We start from the raw sequence: 17,618 nt of genomic DNA on the forward strand, positions 1-17,618 counted from the left end.
AATGAACGGAATACGAAGATAAACAGCTGATTCATGTTGAGACGTAGTATGTTTATTAACTATGTCATCACTTGTAAAACTTGTAACAATTCACTGGTAATATACAAGAGACTTTCAGTCTTTTGTGGAACAGAAATGTACAACTCCATACATTACAAGAATCCACACTAGTAACTTGTAATGTGCAAGACCATACTTTTGTGGAATAGGCCTCTGGTCTCTTCCGTAGCTTTGCTCTTGTGTTCCTCTTCCAGCTGGGCGATGATTCTATGTAGATCATCAAAGGATCTCGGTTGTGATACTTTCAATAGGGTTCGCATCTTATCGTGGAGTAGCTCTGTGATGTCGGGTAAGATCTTGTTCTCGCTTCCTTCCGGGTGCAGACGCTTGAAGAGCTGGTACTTCTGTAGGACGAACACGCTAGCTCTCATGTCAGTGGATTGTGCCTCAGTCAGTAGCTTCCTTTTCACAGAGCTCTTCACCCCTTCAGAATTGAACCTAGCAAGGAATTCCCTCTTGAAGTCCGCCCAGTTTAAATTTAAGCCCTTCAAGTTATTCCACCAAGTAGCAGCTTGCCCCTTTAACCGCGGTGTGATATGTTGATCGAAAATATCCTCTGGTAGATTAGTCCGTCCTAGTAGACTGACCGATCCCTCGATGAAGCTAATCTGGTTCTCTTCCAGTTGTCCGTGGAATTCCGGAAGGCTCTCTATAATCACCTTCGGTCTAGGTGTCCTGTATATTGCTGGTTACGTTTGAGGGGTTTAGAGGCATGGCGATAGGTCCTCTTCGACTTAACCTATCTTCTACCGCGTGAAGGATGCTCTTTCTCATATCCTGCACATCTCCCTTGATGGTCAAAATCTGGTTTCCTAATCTTCCTTCAGTGGCAGAAATACGGCTCCCAAAATTTCCCTCAGTGGTAGAAATTCTCCCCTCAACCTATTGTTTTATGCCGGAAACCTGGGTATCTTCCTCCTCCTCAAGGCTCGAGATGTCCCCTTCCAGCTGGCTTACCCTGCTATTGATCTGCTCAACCTGATCCAGTTTTGACCTGATGTCCAATATCTGCTGTGTTAATTGATTGGTGATGTCACTAATTTCGGATGAAATTTTAGCATCTACAGTTGAAATTTTCGATTGTAAGCCCTGTTCTACTTTGTAAACCTGCGTGTACACTTGTGATATTTGTCCAGTTAAAACTGTATTAGCTTGAGAAATTTCGTGTGAAATTTTGTCGTTTACTTTCGAAATTTGGTCTTTTAAGGTGGAATTGAGTGTCTGTGTCATGTTCGTTAACTTAGAACACATTTTAATAATTTTTACCTCATCTTCGGATGTTTCATCGACCTCAAAAAAATACTTTTAGGGATCTTTGCCTTTTTCAAAGAGATCTTCTCGTAACCGCGTCTGCAGCGATTTCTTCTTGCCGTTTGTTGGAAGATTTCTCTTGGCGACTTCATCTTTGAGTTGTTATATGGACATATTTTCTAGTATCAGTTGCATTTTGATTTATTTTGCACTTACACTGGTATTCACTCATAAATTCTTACGTCCTTGTCATGGTCGTCAGTTGATGTATTCACAAAGACGCACATAAAATGCTTTCAGTTGCATACACTGGTTTTTTTCTACAACTTATACACACAAATTCACGGGCATAAACTAATAAGCTGCCATCATAAAAACAAAACTCTACTACAAAAACAATCAGAAGAATAAGACTGTCATCTTGAAACAGTTGACTGCTAGAGGTGCATGTTGACAGTCACAAGAGTTCACAAAAACAACTCCTGTTAACAATAACTCAACTCTCACTCACAAGACTGTCTCTTCATATATGTTGCCTGGCCAGGCTTCTAGAAAAATTTTCTACAACGTATTTTCTCGTACATTCTGAGGTGCCCAATAGCCTAGTTATAATGTAAAGAACTTTCTACAACTGTCTAGTGCCAACGATATGTTATTCTGGATATTACAGTGTGTTGCACAATATTGTAGTGGACTATAGATCATATATACAGATAATAATAAATTATATACTATTAATTGTGTATTCTTACATTAAATAAATTCATAATATATATGTGCACACGAGGATTGGGGCAAAAGTCACGGCAAATTTTTTTTTTCTTGTAGATATGTGAACGGATCACAAACGTATATGTGTCGTGTGGAAGTTCTGCAGGCATAGTGTGTATGCAGAACAACAGGTGGCTATGTGATAGCTGGTAGTAGCGCAGCGAGGGCTGTGAAATCAGTCAGTTGGCGAGTGTCGTGCGAGGTGGAAGTAGCCTGTGTTGAGCAGTGCGCTTACATCAAAATAGCTGTTCTCCGAGGGTGAAATGCGATGGAATGTCACAGTGTAATTAGTGGAAGCCCTTGGGAATAATGCTCTTGCCATACCGTACAGTAGCACGGTTGATAGGAAAGTTTCAGCAAGGACGTGTGTCAACCAGTGATGAGCAATGTTCGGGACGACCTGTCAGTGTGCGGACCGACGTGGCACATGCCGTCATCGAGCAACTCCTGGATGAAGACAGACGATGGACGCTACTGGAGTTAGAGAGGGCAAGTGGCATTGAGAAACGCACCATCCACAGGATATTGCGTAATGAGCTGCAACTGCGCAAAATCGCATCGCGGTGGGTACCGCATGCACTGACGGAAGTTCAAAGGTGGGTGCGCTATGCAATATGCTCCGACCACCTTGCACACTGGCAGCAGGACGGTGATCAATTCTTGTCACAAATAATCTCCATCGATGAATTTTGGGCCAGGGCATACGAACCAGGACTGAAGCGTCAGTCCGCAGAGTGGCGACATGCTGGATCATCAAGGAGGCAGAAGGTCCGTCAGAATCCTTCCCCAGTCATATTGATGGTGATCGTCCCTTATGACGTCAGGGGTGTCATTGTTTGCCACTTTGCTCCACATGGCAGAACAGTGACCGCACAGTACTACAGGGAAATCCTGGTACGACAGGTAAGACTTAGCGTTCGGGAGAAACACCTGGATGTTGTGGACAGTGCAATAATCCTGCACGACAATGCAAAACCACATAAAGCAGAGTGTGTAGGGCAGCTACTGTGATGTTGGGGATGGGAAGAATTGGAGCACCCACCGTACTCTCCTGACATTTCGCCCTGTGACTTTGATCTGATTTGAAAGATTAAGGAACCACTACGCGGAAGGTGGTTTGCAACACGAGGACATTGCTAATACTGTGCGCCAAAATGTGACCCGATTCACACATGGTGCAGCAAATGCTGAGGCAGATGGTATTCAGCACCTCCTACATCGTTGGCTGCGTGTGGTGTCAGTAGCAGGGGACTACTTTGAGTGTCTTTAGGCCCAGGTTTGTCATGTCAACTTTATGTGTACTGTGTTGTCATTCTTTTGCACCGGGAAGGCCATATTGCCCTGTATGCTACCGTAATAAATTAGTGTGTTACGATATTTCAGTACTATTCATTGTCCACACATGTAGTTAACACCTTGTCCTTTCGTCTGTATATGTCACATTTTCCAACCGGACTGGTATCTTCAAGAAAAAAAAAAAATTGCCATGACTTTTGCCCCAACCCTTGTATATATACCGGTACAGCACGTTTCGTGACATAACCTCACAAATAATACGATCGTCCATAAATATTAATAATAATAATAATAATAATAATAATAAATGGATGTAAACACTTCATAGCCCTATCTCACAAATCACAATAATAATAATAATAATAATAATAATAATAATAATAATAATAATAATAATAATAATAATAATGATTCGAGCTTGGTACTTGCATTATTTACCCATGGGTTAAAGAATATTGTTTTCAATTTACCTTAGTCTCTTACACTTGCATCAAGATTCATAACCCCTAACAGTTCACCAGTTAAACTACTATTTTAATAATGATGACAATATATGTATAACACCTAACAGTTCAGAATTAAACCACTACTTTGAATAATAATGACAGTAGATGTATAACATTTAACAGTTCACCAGTTAAACCACTACCAGTATTTTAAATAATGATGACACTAGATGTATAACATTAAACAGTTCTCCAGAGTTTTGTTATACATTTCATAAATGTACCCTTTCTTTTACCGATAACCTTCATTCTTTGAAAGATCATATGCCTTCCTTTTCCTGCTGAGGATAGAGTTAACTATGTCATGTATACTCTCTCATTATCTTGGACCTGTTAATTTTATTGACACGTCAATATTGTTTCAGTGATCCATTTGGGAACAGTGATTTAACGCGATCTTCATCTGTACATTTTGATCAGCCACAACGAGTAAAGAAGAAACCACCACCTCGACCACCACCTCCAAAATTTAACCAGAAGAATCAACAAAAGCAGGTTGGTCGAGAGTGAATTTCTTTTAATGTTATAGTGAAACTATATCTATTGTAGTTTATTGGTGTAGGCTTTCATGGGCAATGTCACATCAGGATATCTTGTCATTTCGATTTTGTATATAATATGTCAACTGGTTTTTTTTTTAACATAAGCATGTTTTTTAAGGAAGGCCTTGTCCGTGACTGTGAAATAATTCTTTATGAAATAATATAAACTGTTACCAGTCACAAGTTTCATTAAATTATTTTTCATTATAACTTGGCCTAGATTCCCTTTTACCTTTCTGTATGTGAAGTTTTAATGTGTACAATATAACAATCTTTTTCAGAACTGTTGTTTGGTTAAACTAGTTAGAATGTGTGAGGAACTTTATCTGATGTTGAAACTTGAATGGTCTATTTTTTGCTATCAGACTAGCTTTTATTTGGCTTCAGTTAAAGAACTTTATAAAATCCATGGAATGCAAAGGATGTATGTCAAGGTACCTGCTGCCTAGCTGGCTTTGATGGGGGGGATCATGTGAGGTGAGTGTTATGAGGAAAGGTGTATAATGGACTCAGCCATGGAAGGTAAGAGAAGTAGAGTTAGACCACGATGTTGATGGTTAGACAGAGTTTTTAATTATAAGAAGTGTGGAACTGAACAAAGCTACAGAGTTACTTACAAATAAGAGTATTATGGTTATGCTTAGTGCAACCTTACCAATTAGTAAACAAAACATCCAATGAAAAATACAAACATCAAGAAGAAAACAAGCACAATACTTACCGAAGGGCAGTAGCATTAAAAAAAAAAAAAATTGAAGCGTGGAGGGCAAAGACGAGAATAAAAAGGCCAGGGTCTTACATAACTTTGACAGGTTGCCAGGTAAATATTGCTAGCTACTAAATGACACACCAGATAAATTTAAAATGAAGAAAATTTACTAAGCAAATGTAATTTGAAAATGGTATAAAATAAGAACAATAAAAATATATATATATCCCTTTTTCTAAAATTTAAAAATGCAATCAAACTAGATGAGAAAAACAGTATTTTAAAATAAAGTTGAAATTAAGGAGAAATGGAGCTCACATTAACATAGGCTTCCGCCAAAATTAAGGTTTGAAAATTCATTAATAACTCATTACCTTACATATAGAAACATTAAAATTATTTTAAAAATTGGTTGCAACCGATATGCGGGCCCGCGATATAAAATCACTTTAAAATTGAAATTTGCTACACTACTAAAATACTAAATTACAATACGCACACTAGGACACACGAAAAAGAAGAAAATTTAGTGGCTCCAACTGCGAATAAACATTACTCCAAAGAAACGAGCTAGATGAAAACACAATAAAATAATAGCGCACAGCAACCCCAACAAAATGAAGTATATTAAAGGAAATTTACAAATAACGGTGCGCTCATAAAAATAATAAAGAACACTGAAACACCCAACAGAAGCTACCTGTTACCGACGCGAAGCCAAGATCCCATCATAATCATCAAAGCCACCCAAAATATTAACGTATCATCAGATTAGATAAGAAGGGGTGACCTGACGTAATAAAGACAAAAGCAAGGGACCCAAACAATGGGAGAAAAGATAATAAGACAACGAAAGAAAACTCCCATTATTAAACTTAATTTTGACCAGCAAATTTCAATTTTAAGATTTTAAGTTATTAAAATAATAATAATAATATTATTTATCCAAGAGGTGATAGTACCAGTTTACATTAGCTTTAGTTAATCAATTTACCAGCGGTTTACATACTTTAGAACAGAGGGGGCCGTGGAATGCGCTACGATGCGAATATGAGGTGTCATTAATTAAGGCCCGTAACAATGCGATAATAATCACGTACAGATAACCAGCCACGAAGGCAATAGGACAAAATCAGACAGCAAAAACACCAACCAGGAAAAAATTAAGGGAGAAAACACGCACCGAAATGAAAAAAAAAAGTAATAATAATAATAATAATAATAATAAGATACATCATCATTATGAACATCAAGAAAAACAGTTGGCAATAATGCACACCGACAAAAACGTAAGATAGAATCACTTACACAAAATATCACCTCATAGATGCATAACTAGCGATCCCGAGCTCCCTACATTACATTAAATTTTCTTTTTTCCAACGGATTCAGTACAAATAGATATCAAATTTTGCTTACAAGGTTGCACTATACCAAAATTGTTGTTTATAATGTTGCTCATGTCCACGATGAAATTACTCACACTAGTGCCTGAACGAACGGGATCCCTCCAATAAATTAAAATTTTCAGTACTTACTTGGAGTTAATATATCCAACTTACGAGACACTTGAAACTTTTCATACCGATAACGGTTAACTCACTGCACCAAGTTTACATGTTACATTAAGAAAATATTAAGGTTGGAGCACACTGGATAACTTTCAAAAAATAACAGGGCCTAGCCCTGACATTACGGTTTAACCGCCGGAGTCCGGCTCCATAGTAATTGCTTTCCCTTCTTGCCAAGCCGTCCGCTTGGGAGCTTCACACAACACAGCCATCTTGGAGAGTCGCAGCAAGCAGACTCCTGCAGACTACTAAGCTCACACCGAGCTAGGCGAGTAGCCAGTCCCATAATTCAATGCGTGCACCGCGAAGGTGCGCATAAGTTACAAAATGATAATTCAGCGCATCAGATCGTCCAGTCAAATGCCTGACAATAATGGATAAATAACTTGAATTAAATTGGTCTGGTAACTTCCACAGTTAGGAAACAGTTCCAACAATGGCCGATAATACAGATAACGGCTGGATACACAAGTCGACATGACAGATGAATAAATAAATACTCTTAGATGCTTTGATGTAATAATTCAGTTATGTCCAGTAAATATTAGTTCCCATTTTCACATTACAGTTCTCCCCTCCCGAAGCCAGAACACAGGGGAGGCGCAAGTCCAAAACAATGGATAGCATGCCACAGGTATAATTTCAATGTCCAAACAAATCTTCATACGTTGGATACAGGAAGAGACACACCAAATTTTTTTTCAGGTTCAAATAACAAGGAATGGTCTTACTTGGTTGCAGGAATGTTGACCTTCACACAATACTAGCAGATTACATGTTGAGTGTGAACAGAATGGGATGCAACGTGGCCAGCGTCTCATCACACACCACACAAGTTGACAGCACATGACACAGAGTAGGATTATCATACCAGTACAGAGCGTAGTAGGCAACCATAGCTATCACACATTCTTGCTCTCTTAAAATAGTTGCATGGCTGGAAAAGCGCGCGCAAAACAAACTGCAACATAATATGTGGGAGCACAGAATAATGTTCCAAAGACCGTAAATAATTTTGCAGGTCGAAATACACAACACAGGCAATAATGGCGTCGTGGCATGGCACATAACTAATCACTCGAACAGCCGAAACGAAGTAGCACTCGAAAATGTCTGATGGAGGATACCGTTGAAAATTTAGATGTATAAGTTTTGATGTCACTTGAAGTTTATAATCATAATAATTTACATAGTCTGTCATCGATAGTAATATTTGACAATGTATCTTGCGTGTGAGTAAGTTGCATAATTTTGAAGAAAGTTATTAAATGCAATTTTTAAAGAAATTCAGTTTACATGACCATAAATACGTTTACAAAATTTTGATGATTAAGTGGGCTTAATTTGACTCAAGTGTACACGTCTAATGCGTTTGGCAATAGGGTCGTTAACTAACAAGGATACTGGAGTTAAGAACTCTAATACCGTACAAGGACCGTGATAACGAGCTGCTAATTTAGCAGAAAATTTATTTACAGCTTTACTACTAGGATAAGACTTGACAAAAACAGTGTCACCCACAGATAGATTGGTAGGCCTGCGTCCTTTGTCATACTTCTTTTGCACATGATCATAGGAAACAACAAGTTTTGCTCTAGCTCTGTTCCACATTTTACGAATCTCCTCCGGGTCTGGATCATCAGGGAGGAGAGAATCAATGTTAAGCACATTAGAGATGGGGGAAAATGGGGTAAATCCAAGCATTAAAGACATGGGTGTTTGGCCATGAGACTCGTGAACAGATGAATTAAACGCATAAGTAAGCCAATGAATACAAGAATCCCATTTAGATTGTTGGTTATGGTGGTATGCAATGAGGGCAGCACGTGCGTTGCGGTTAACTCTTTCAGCAAAACTGGGGTTGGGATAGTAAGGTGTAGTGGTGACGTGGGATATCGAGAGATCAAAACAGAACTTCCTAAACAGGTTACAGGCAAAGGATCTAGCATTGTCAGACACAATAAACTTAGGAGGACCAAATACAGAAAAGATCGAATTGAGACAAGATATAGTGGTCTGAGCATCCATCTTTCTCGTCGGGAAAATCCAAGTAAAACGGGTAAAACCGTCAACACACACTAGTGCAAATCGATTTCCCTTAGAGCTTAATGGGAACGCTCCGACATAATCAATGAACAGTCTCTCCATTGGTTTAGTAGGGTGAGATGAGGACAACAACCCAACACGGGTATTCAAACTAGGTTTACTTATACTACACAGTCTACAAGCTTTGACCATTTCCCTAATGTGAAAATCCATATTCTTCCATATGAAATGCGTTCGTATCTTTTGACAAGTTTTGAAAACACCTAAATGTCCTCCCATGGGGGAGTCATGGTAATACTTAAAGATTTCAGGGATGAGGATTTGAGGACACACAATTTTGTACTTATTGTCATGTCTGGCCTTGCAACATAGGACATTGTTAACAAGCTTATAAGGCTTAACAACGTTACCATCTTCAAGTTGTTTAACAATGGAACTAATTTCAGGATCACTAGCTTGCAATTTTGACATATCATGGAACAGCAACGGGGAGTCAGTTAAGATAGCATTAATGCAATTGAACTGGCAGGCAGAATGGTTAGGAAGGAAATTGACGTGAAAATCAAGAGGGTCAGGAGGCTTTTCGCCAAACATCCTACTCAATCCATCAGCTACAACATTTTCAGTACCACGGATGTGGCGAACATCAAAATTAAAGGCGGAGATGCGAATTGCCCAACGGGTCAATCTACCCGTGCGCTTAGGTTTATTTAATACCCAACTAAGTGCCATGTTGTCAGTTTCAAGAAGAAATTTAAGAGTGTTCTACATACATGCGGAACTTTTCAAGGGAAAAAATAACGGCCAAACATTCAAGTTCGTATATGGAATACTTCATTTCATCTGAATTCAGGGTACGCGAGGCATAAGCAATGGGTCTCCTACCTAGCTCATCTTCTTGGAGGAGGACACCAGCAACGGCAGAACCAGAAGCATCAGTTTGAATAATGAAAGGTTTTGAGAAGTTAGGAATTGCCAGGACAGGGGCGTTTGCCAGAGCAGATTTAAGTTTATCAAAAGCAATTTGTTGAGGTTCCTTCCAGACAAATTTAACATCCTTACGCCGAAGGGCATTAAGGGGAGCAGCAATTTGGGCAAAATTTGGGATAAATTTTCGGAAAAAAATGGCCATACCAACGAAGCGGGCTATTCCCTTCTGATCCTTAGGTACTGGAAAATCATAGATGGCTTGGGTTCTACTCTGGTCCACAGCTACACCATTAGGCAATACGATATGACCCAGGAAAGACATACGAGGCTGCGCAAAGGAAACTTTAGATCGCTTGACAGTGAGACCAGCTTGCTTAAAGCGACGAACCACTTCCCTGATATGAGAGAGATGTTCCTCAAAGGTTTCCGAGTACACGACGACATCGTCAAGATAATTGTACACAAACCTGAACTTAATGTCAGACAATATGGAATCTAGTAGTCTCGACAACACAGCTGCGCCCGTACTGAGGCCAAACGGGATTCGTTCGTACTCGTATAAGTTCCAGTCCGTGATAAATGCGGTTAAATGCTTATTTTCCTCGGCCAGAGGGATCTGGTGATACGCCTGATTGAGATCAAATACAGAATAAAATTTAGCACCATAGAAGAATGAAAAGCAAGTATGCAAGTCAGGTAGTGGAATTGATTGCAAGATAATCTTATTGAGAAATCGGTAGTCGATCACAGGCCTGAAGCCACCTTGGGGCTTAGGGACTAGGAAGATGGGGGACGCATAAGCAGAAGTTGAAGGCCTGATAACTCCTTCCTCAAGCATCTTATCAATAATTTCTTTCAGAACCTTCATACGTGGGGGAGATAGACGATAGGGAGGAGATCGAACAGGGATGGTGTCACTCACATCAATTTTATACTCAAGCACATTAGTTACCCCTAGCTTATCCGTGAATACCTCAGGAAATTCATCACACAATTCATGTATCAGTTGAGCTTGTTCACTAGTTAAATGACTCAGGTCACATTTTTCCTCAGTAACTTGGTCGTGTGCATCAATAGAACAGAGATGTTTACCAGAACAAGGGAGATAATTGACCAATGGCAGAGCATAATCTGTACAAAACTTGAAAGACAGACAACGATTATGGGCATCAAGAATTAATCCTACATGAACAGCAAAGTCGTAACCAAGAATTACATCATGCGATAATCCTTCGACCACAATGAAATTAAATTTCTAGGTGAAATGATTAATACGAATTTTGACCTTTACATAACCTTTAACATTCAAGACAGAGCCGTTTGCGGCATGAAACACAGTTGAAAGGGGCTCAAGGTTCGGAAATTTACAGACAGATTGATTTTTAGAAAACTAAGACCAATTAATAGCAGAGGTAACACTGCCAGAGTCCACCAGTGCAAATGTAGGCTCATTATTGATTTCTACAGGAATAATCGGAATTTTAGAATGGACACTCCCTGAAATACTTTTACAGTCACCAGGACAAACAACATCATTATCATAGACATAAGTATTATCATGGTCATTCAAATTACTCATGGAGGGGCTTGCGTTATCAGTACTTTCACCTAGTCAGATGCGCTGATTAGTATTACTCAAGTTGAAATTAGCAGAGGGAGGTGGATAATTTGGCACCGGGTAAGCAACGCCTTGAAATTGGGGGCTTGGAAAATTATTAGTAGGCAAATTCTTCCTCTTTACCAATGGGCATTTGTTCCTCAGATGGTCTTTAGACCCGCAAGCAAAACATTTTTTGAAACAGCACCTAAACTACTGGCGTTCAGACCAGAGGACTGCCTAGGAGAAGGACCAGTTGGAGGGGGTACATTAACAGGTCTACAACTATCACCATGTTTGGCTTCTTCAGCTTTAATACAAGCCACTTTCAGCTCACTAAAGGTTTCAGGACATTTCCTAAAGGACAGGTATGAACGGTACTCAGGGGATACACCACTCATTATACTATCTACCATATTTGCCTCATCAATAGATAGCCTGAACACATTACAATAAAACTTAAGGTCATTGACATAGTTAAACAGGCTTTCAGAATACAACTGTACCCGAAAACAATGTTTTGCAGTTAAATCCTTGAGCGCTCTGAACGGTATAAACTTCCTTAAAATCCCATCATGAAATTGGTCCAAGGTAGTATCACCCGAACAAGCTTCTAAGATCTCAGATTTAAGGATACCAACACAATGGGAAAATAGGGTTCGGAATACACTGGAAGAGCTAAGTTTAAAACAATTTGCGGTCTCTTTTACCTCGACCAGTAATCTCAAAAAGGACACTGTTTCCTCAATTGAATCTATGGACAACTTGTTAACCCCTTTAAGCAAATCACAAACAGGGTTCACATTATCGCACCTTAGCATGCCAGGATTATCAACCAATAATACAGGTTGGCCATGAAAAGCAGCTAATGAGTGATTACCCAAAACAGAGCTAGAAATGGGTTGGTTAAAATCATGAGCAGCAGAAATATTGGGGTCATTATCTTGAGAACCAGCATTAATATTAATACTTCCCAATTTAAGAGTTTGCATGATGACGTTCAAATCAGCAGATATGTTAACAGCCCTAGTTAGCAACACAGTACATTGGTTCAGAGTGGACCGATCCATTTTTAAGGTAAACAGATCCTGGAGGCGATTCGTGTAATGCGTTACACGAGCTATTTGTCTCTGTACCTGGTACTCTGAAGGTTGAGATGTTTTAAAGGCTTCAGTTAATTCACTTATTTCATCTAAGGCATCAGTAATGAACAAAACAGACTCACCAATCTCTGCTTCTGACATGTCAGGTACAACAATGGGGAGATCAGCAATTTCTGAAAGTAATTCTACATCACCCTGGATAGTACCGGATGGCTTCCTACCACGAATCTGCACCTCATAGCTTAACTCCAGCTTCCGCAACATTCTAGGAACTGGCAAGGGGCGAGACTCCATGATAGACATGAAACAGACAACAGTTAGATTAGACTTTACACTTGGTCTTACAAATACAAGTTTAAATACCAGTTATTTTATTTTTAGCAACTAGCAATGTTGACCTGGGCAACTTATCAAGGTGTTAGAATAACAACAACAACAACCACAGCGAATTGCTACCACACACTACTGCAACCTTACCAATTAGTAAACAAAACATCCAATGAAAAATACAAACATCAAGAAGAAAACAAGCACAATACTTACCGAAGGGCAGTAGCATTAAAAAAAAAAAAAATGAAGCGTGGAGGGCAAAGACGAGAATAAAAAGGCCAGGGTCTTACATAACTTTGACAGGTTGCCAGGTAAATATTGCTAGCTACTAAATGACACACCAGATAAATTTAAAATGAAGAAAATTTACTAAGCAAATGTAATTTGAAAATGGTATAAAATAAGAACAATAAAAATATATATATATCCCTTTTTCTAAAATTTAAAAATGCAATCAAACTAGATGAGAAAAACAGTATTTTAAAATAAAGTTGAAATTAAGGAGAAATGGAGCTCACATTAACATAGGCTTCCGCCAAAATTAAGGTTTGAAAATTCATTAATAACTCATTACCTTACATATAGAAACATTAAAATTATTTAAAAATTGGTTGCAACCGATATGCGGGCCCGCGATATAAAATCACTTTAAAATTGAAATTTGCTGCACTACTAAAATACTAAATTACAAGACGCACACTAGGACACACGAAAAAGAAGAAAATTTAGTGGCTCCAACTGCGAATAAACATTACTCCAAAGAAACGAGCTAGATGAAAACACAATAAAATAATAGCGCACAGCAACCCCAACAAAATGAAGTATATTAAAGGAAATTTACAAATAACGGTGCGCTCATAAAAATAATAAAGAACACTGAAACACCCAACAGAAGCTACCCGTTACCAACGCGAAGCCAAGATCCCATCATAATCATCAAAGCCACCCAAAATATTAACGTATCATCAGATTAGATAAGAAGGGGTGACCTGACGTAATAAAGACAAAAGCAAGGGACCCAAACAATGGGAGAAAAGATAATAAGACAATGAAAGGAAACTCCCATTATTAAACTTAATTTTGACCAGCAAATTTCAATTTTAAGATTTTAAGTTATTAAAATAATAATAATAATATTATTTATCCAAGAGGTGATAGTACCAGTTTACATTAGCTTTAGTTAATCAATTTACCAGCGGTTTACATACTTTAGAACAGAGGGGGCCGTGGAATGCGCTACGATGCGAATATGAGGTGTCATTAATTAAGGCCCGTAACAATGCGATAATAATCACGTACAGATAACCAGCCACGAAGGCAATAGGACAAAATCAGACAGCAAAAACACCAACCAGGAAAAAATTAAGGGAGAAAACACGCACCGAAATGAATTACAAAAAAAAAAAAAAAAAGTAATAATAATAAGATACATCATCATTATGAACATCAAGAAAAACAGTTGGCAATAATGCACACCGACAAAAACGTAAGATAGAATCACTTACACAAAATATCACCTCATAGATGCATAACTAGCGATCCCGAGCTCCGTACATTACATTAAATTTTCTTTTTTCCAACGGATTCGGTACAAATAGATATCAAATTTTGCTTACAAGGTTGCACTATACCAAAATTGTTGTTTATAATGTTGCTCATGTCCACGATGAAATTACTCACACTAGTGCCTGAACGAACGGGATCCCTCCAATAAATTAAAATTTTCAGTACTTACTTGGAGTTAATATATCCAACTTACGAGACACTTGAAACTTTTCATACCGATAACGGTTAACTCACTGCACCAAGTTTACATGTTACATTAAGAAAATATTAAGGTTGGAGCACACTGGATAACTTTCAAAAAATAACAGGGCCTAGCCCTGACATTACGGTTTAACCGCCGGAGTCCGGCTCCATAGTAATTGCTTTCCCTTCTTGCCAAGCCGTCCGCTTGGGAGCTTCACACAACACAGCCATCTTGGAGAGTCGCGGCAAGCAGACTCCTGCAGACTACTGAGCTCACACCGAGCTAGGCGAGTAGCCAGTCCCATAATTCAATGCGTGCACCGCGAAGGTGCGCATAAGTTACAAAATGATAATTCAGCGCATCAGATCGTCCAGTCAAATGCCTGACAATAATGGATAAATAACTTGAATTAAATTGGTCTGGTAACTTCCACAGTTAGGAAACAGTTCCAACAATGGCCGATAATACAGATAACGGCTGGATACATAAGTCGACATGACAGATGAATAAATAAATACTCTTAGATGCTTTGATGTAATAATTCAGTTATGTCCAGTAAATATTAGTTCCCATTTTCACATTACACTTAGTTAATTCTGAGAGGCTTGCAAATGCAGACTGAAAGCTGAAAGGAATAACAGTCTAAGGTATATGTACAGATTACTAGAGTAAAAATTTAAAAAATACATTTTTCCAAGTTCAGTTGAGAATTATACACATAACATCATAACATATTACCAGTGATTAAGTTCATGACTCATCTCTCTTTCGCCTCTAATGCTTCACATCCCTACAGCGTGCCTTTCACGGAGTGGGAGTTGCGGAGTGCACTCGCGCTATGCAGAGACACGTCTTCTGGTCCAGACAAAATCCACAATCAATTCTGAAGCATTTGAGTGACAAATGTCTCAAGGGTATCCTCACCCTATTCAACAGAATATGGAGTGAGGGTGTGTTTCCATCTCAGTGGCGTGAGGGAATTGTGATACCGATTCCCAAGCCAGGTAAAGATCGAAAACTTCTGGATAGTTACAGGCGAATATGCCTTATAAATGGCCTTTGTAAGCTATTTGTAAGGATAGTTAACTGGTGTCTTGTGTGGGCCATGGAAAAGGAAGGTCTCTTGTCTAACTACCAGTGTGGTTTTCGCTCTCATTGGTCTGCCACTGATCATCTGGTCAAATTGGAGAGCACCATTCAGGAGGCCTTGCTCCGGAAGGAACACGTAGTCACTGTGTTTTTTGACCTGGAGAAAGTTTACCGATACTACCTGGCGATATGGGATTCTCTCCACACAACACCAGTGGGGATTTCGGGGAAATTTGCCAACGTTTATTGAGAATTTAATGTCCCTCCGGCTCTTTCAAGTCTGAGTAGGGAATGCATTATCTCAATATTACGTTCAGGAAAATGGAGTACCTCAAGGATCGGTACTGAGTGTCATGCTGTTCGCAATCACTATCAATGGCATATTTGCCGTTGCTGGGCCCGCAGTCGTTCCATCACTCTATGTAGACGATTTAGCTCTACATTACATTTCCAGAAGAGTGGCGTTTGCTGAGAGACAGCTACAGCAATCTATTAACTGAGTCAACAGATGTTCCCTGCAACATGGTTTTCAATTTTCAGCGGCGAAAACCTCAGTTTTACACTTCTGTCGACATCGGCTTGAGCATCAGAGCTCCACTTGCGAAACAGTGTCTTACCAGTGGTAGATACCTGCAGATTCCTGGGTCTCCATTTTGATAAGAGACTAATGTGGCAGCCCCACATCCATCAGTTGAAGGTTGCCTGCATGAAGGGACTTACCATGCTTAAGTTTCTCAGCATCACTTTGTGGGGGGCTGACCGTGCGGTGCTGCTACATTTTTATACGGCAGGGGCACTAGAGAAGCAATATTTAGTGTACAGGTACTGTTCCAAAGATGTAGGGATATCAACTGTAATGTATTTGCATGCCTCATTATCAAAAGGCGTTTGATCGCGTGATTCATGAACACCTGATAGACGTACTCAAGAAAACAGAAATTGATGGGAAAGATCTAAGAATAATAGCAAATTTATACTGGAACCAATCTGCAGTCATGAAAATAGATCAAGACCAATCTGAGCAAGTGAGAATACGCCGAGGGGTCAGGCAAGGATGTATAATATCACCGATACTCTTCAACCTGTATTCTGAGCACGTATTCAAAGAAGCCCTATTTGATGTGGAGGAAGGAATTTCAGTGAATGGTGTCAAACTCAACAATTTGCGCTACGCAGATGACACAATTGTCTTTGCAGATACGATGGAAGGGCTACAGAAGTTGATGAACAAAATTTCTGAAACAAGCAAGAGATATGGTCTGGACATCAACACTAATAAAACAAAATTGATTATCATCAGTAAGAAGAACATCCGAGGCGTGAATCTTTTCCTCAATGGAGCAAGTATAAAGAGAGTTTCACAGTATTCGTACCTGGGTACCATCATTAACGAAGCATGGGACAATTCGCAAGAGATAAAGTGTCACATTGGAAAAGCGAGAAGTGTTTTCAATTCAATGAGCTCAACCTTCAAGAATCGCGACCTTACCGTGGATACCAAAATGCGGCTCCTTAGGTGCTATGTGTTTTCAGTTCTCTTTTACGGTGTGTAAACATGGACTATTACAAAAGCCACCACTGCTAGACTGGAAGCATTTGAACTCTGGCTATACAGAAGAATTTTGAGAATATCATGGACTCAGAAGATTACAAACGTTGAGGTTCTACCCCGAGTTAACAAGAGACCAGAGCTGATCAACATCATCAAGTGTCGTAAACTACAATATTTTGGACACATCATGAGGAATCAGAAAAGGTATGAGCTGCTTCAACTTATCCTGCAAGGGAAAATAGAAGGTGAAAGATCTCCAGGGCAAAGAAGAATTTCCTGGCTTGACAACCTTAAAACCTGGTTCAACAAAACATCTGCAGAACTGTTCCGAATTTCAATGGATAAAGCCCGAATAGCCATGTTGATCGCCAACGTCCGAGGCGGACAGGCACGCTAAGAAGGAGAAGAAGAAGAAGGGGGTCCTCTCCCAAATTGACTATGGAAGTGCGGCTCGTGGCTCAACATCAAAATCTACGCTGAGTCTTTTAGACATTATTCACCATAGTGGAGTTAGG

The 17,618-nt window shown here is 39.3% G+C and overlaps 1 protein-coding gene across 3 annotated transcripts in view; it reads left to right on the forward strand.

Moving 5' to 3' along the window:
• LOC136866366 (uncharacterized) overlaps window positions 1-17,618 on the forward strand; it is a 130,788-nt gene that overhangs the window by 25,006 nt on the left and 88,164 nt on the right. For all 3 annotated transcript variants that reach the window (XM_067143241.2, XM_068226716.1, XM_067143240.2), the window contains exon 3: window positions 4,250-4,379. In XM_067143241.2, the coding sequence (XP_066999342.2) occupies window positions 4,250-4,379 (130 nt within the window). The remainder of the gene's footprint in view (window positions 1-4,249; window positions 4,380-17,618) is intronic.

The sequence above is a fragment of the Anabrus simplex genome, chromosome 3, assembly GCF_040414725.1.
Source record: "Anabrus simplex isolate iqAnaSimp1 chromosome 3, ASM4041472v1, whole genome shotgun sequence".
NCBI lineage: Eukaryota > Metazoa > Arthropoda > Insecta > Orthoptera > Tettigoniidae > Anabrus > Anabrus simplex.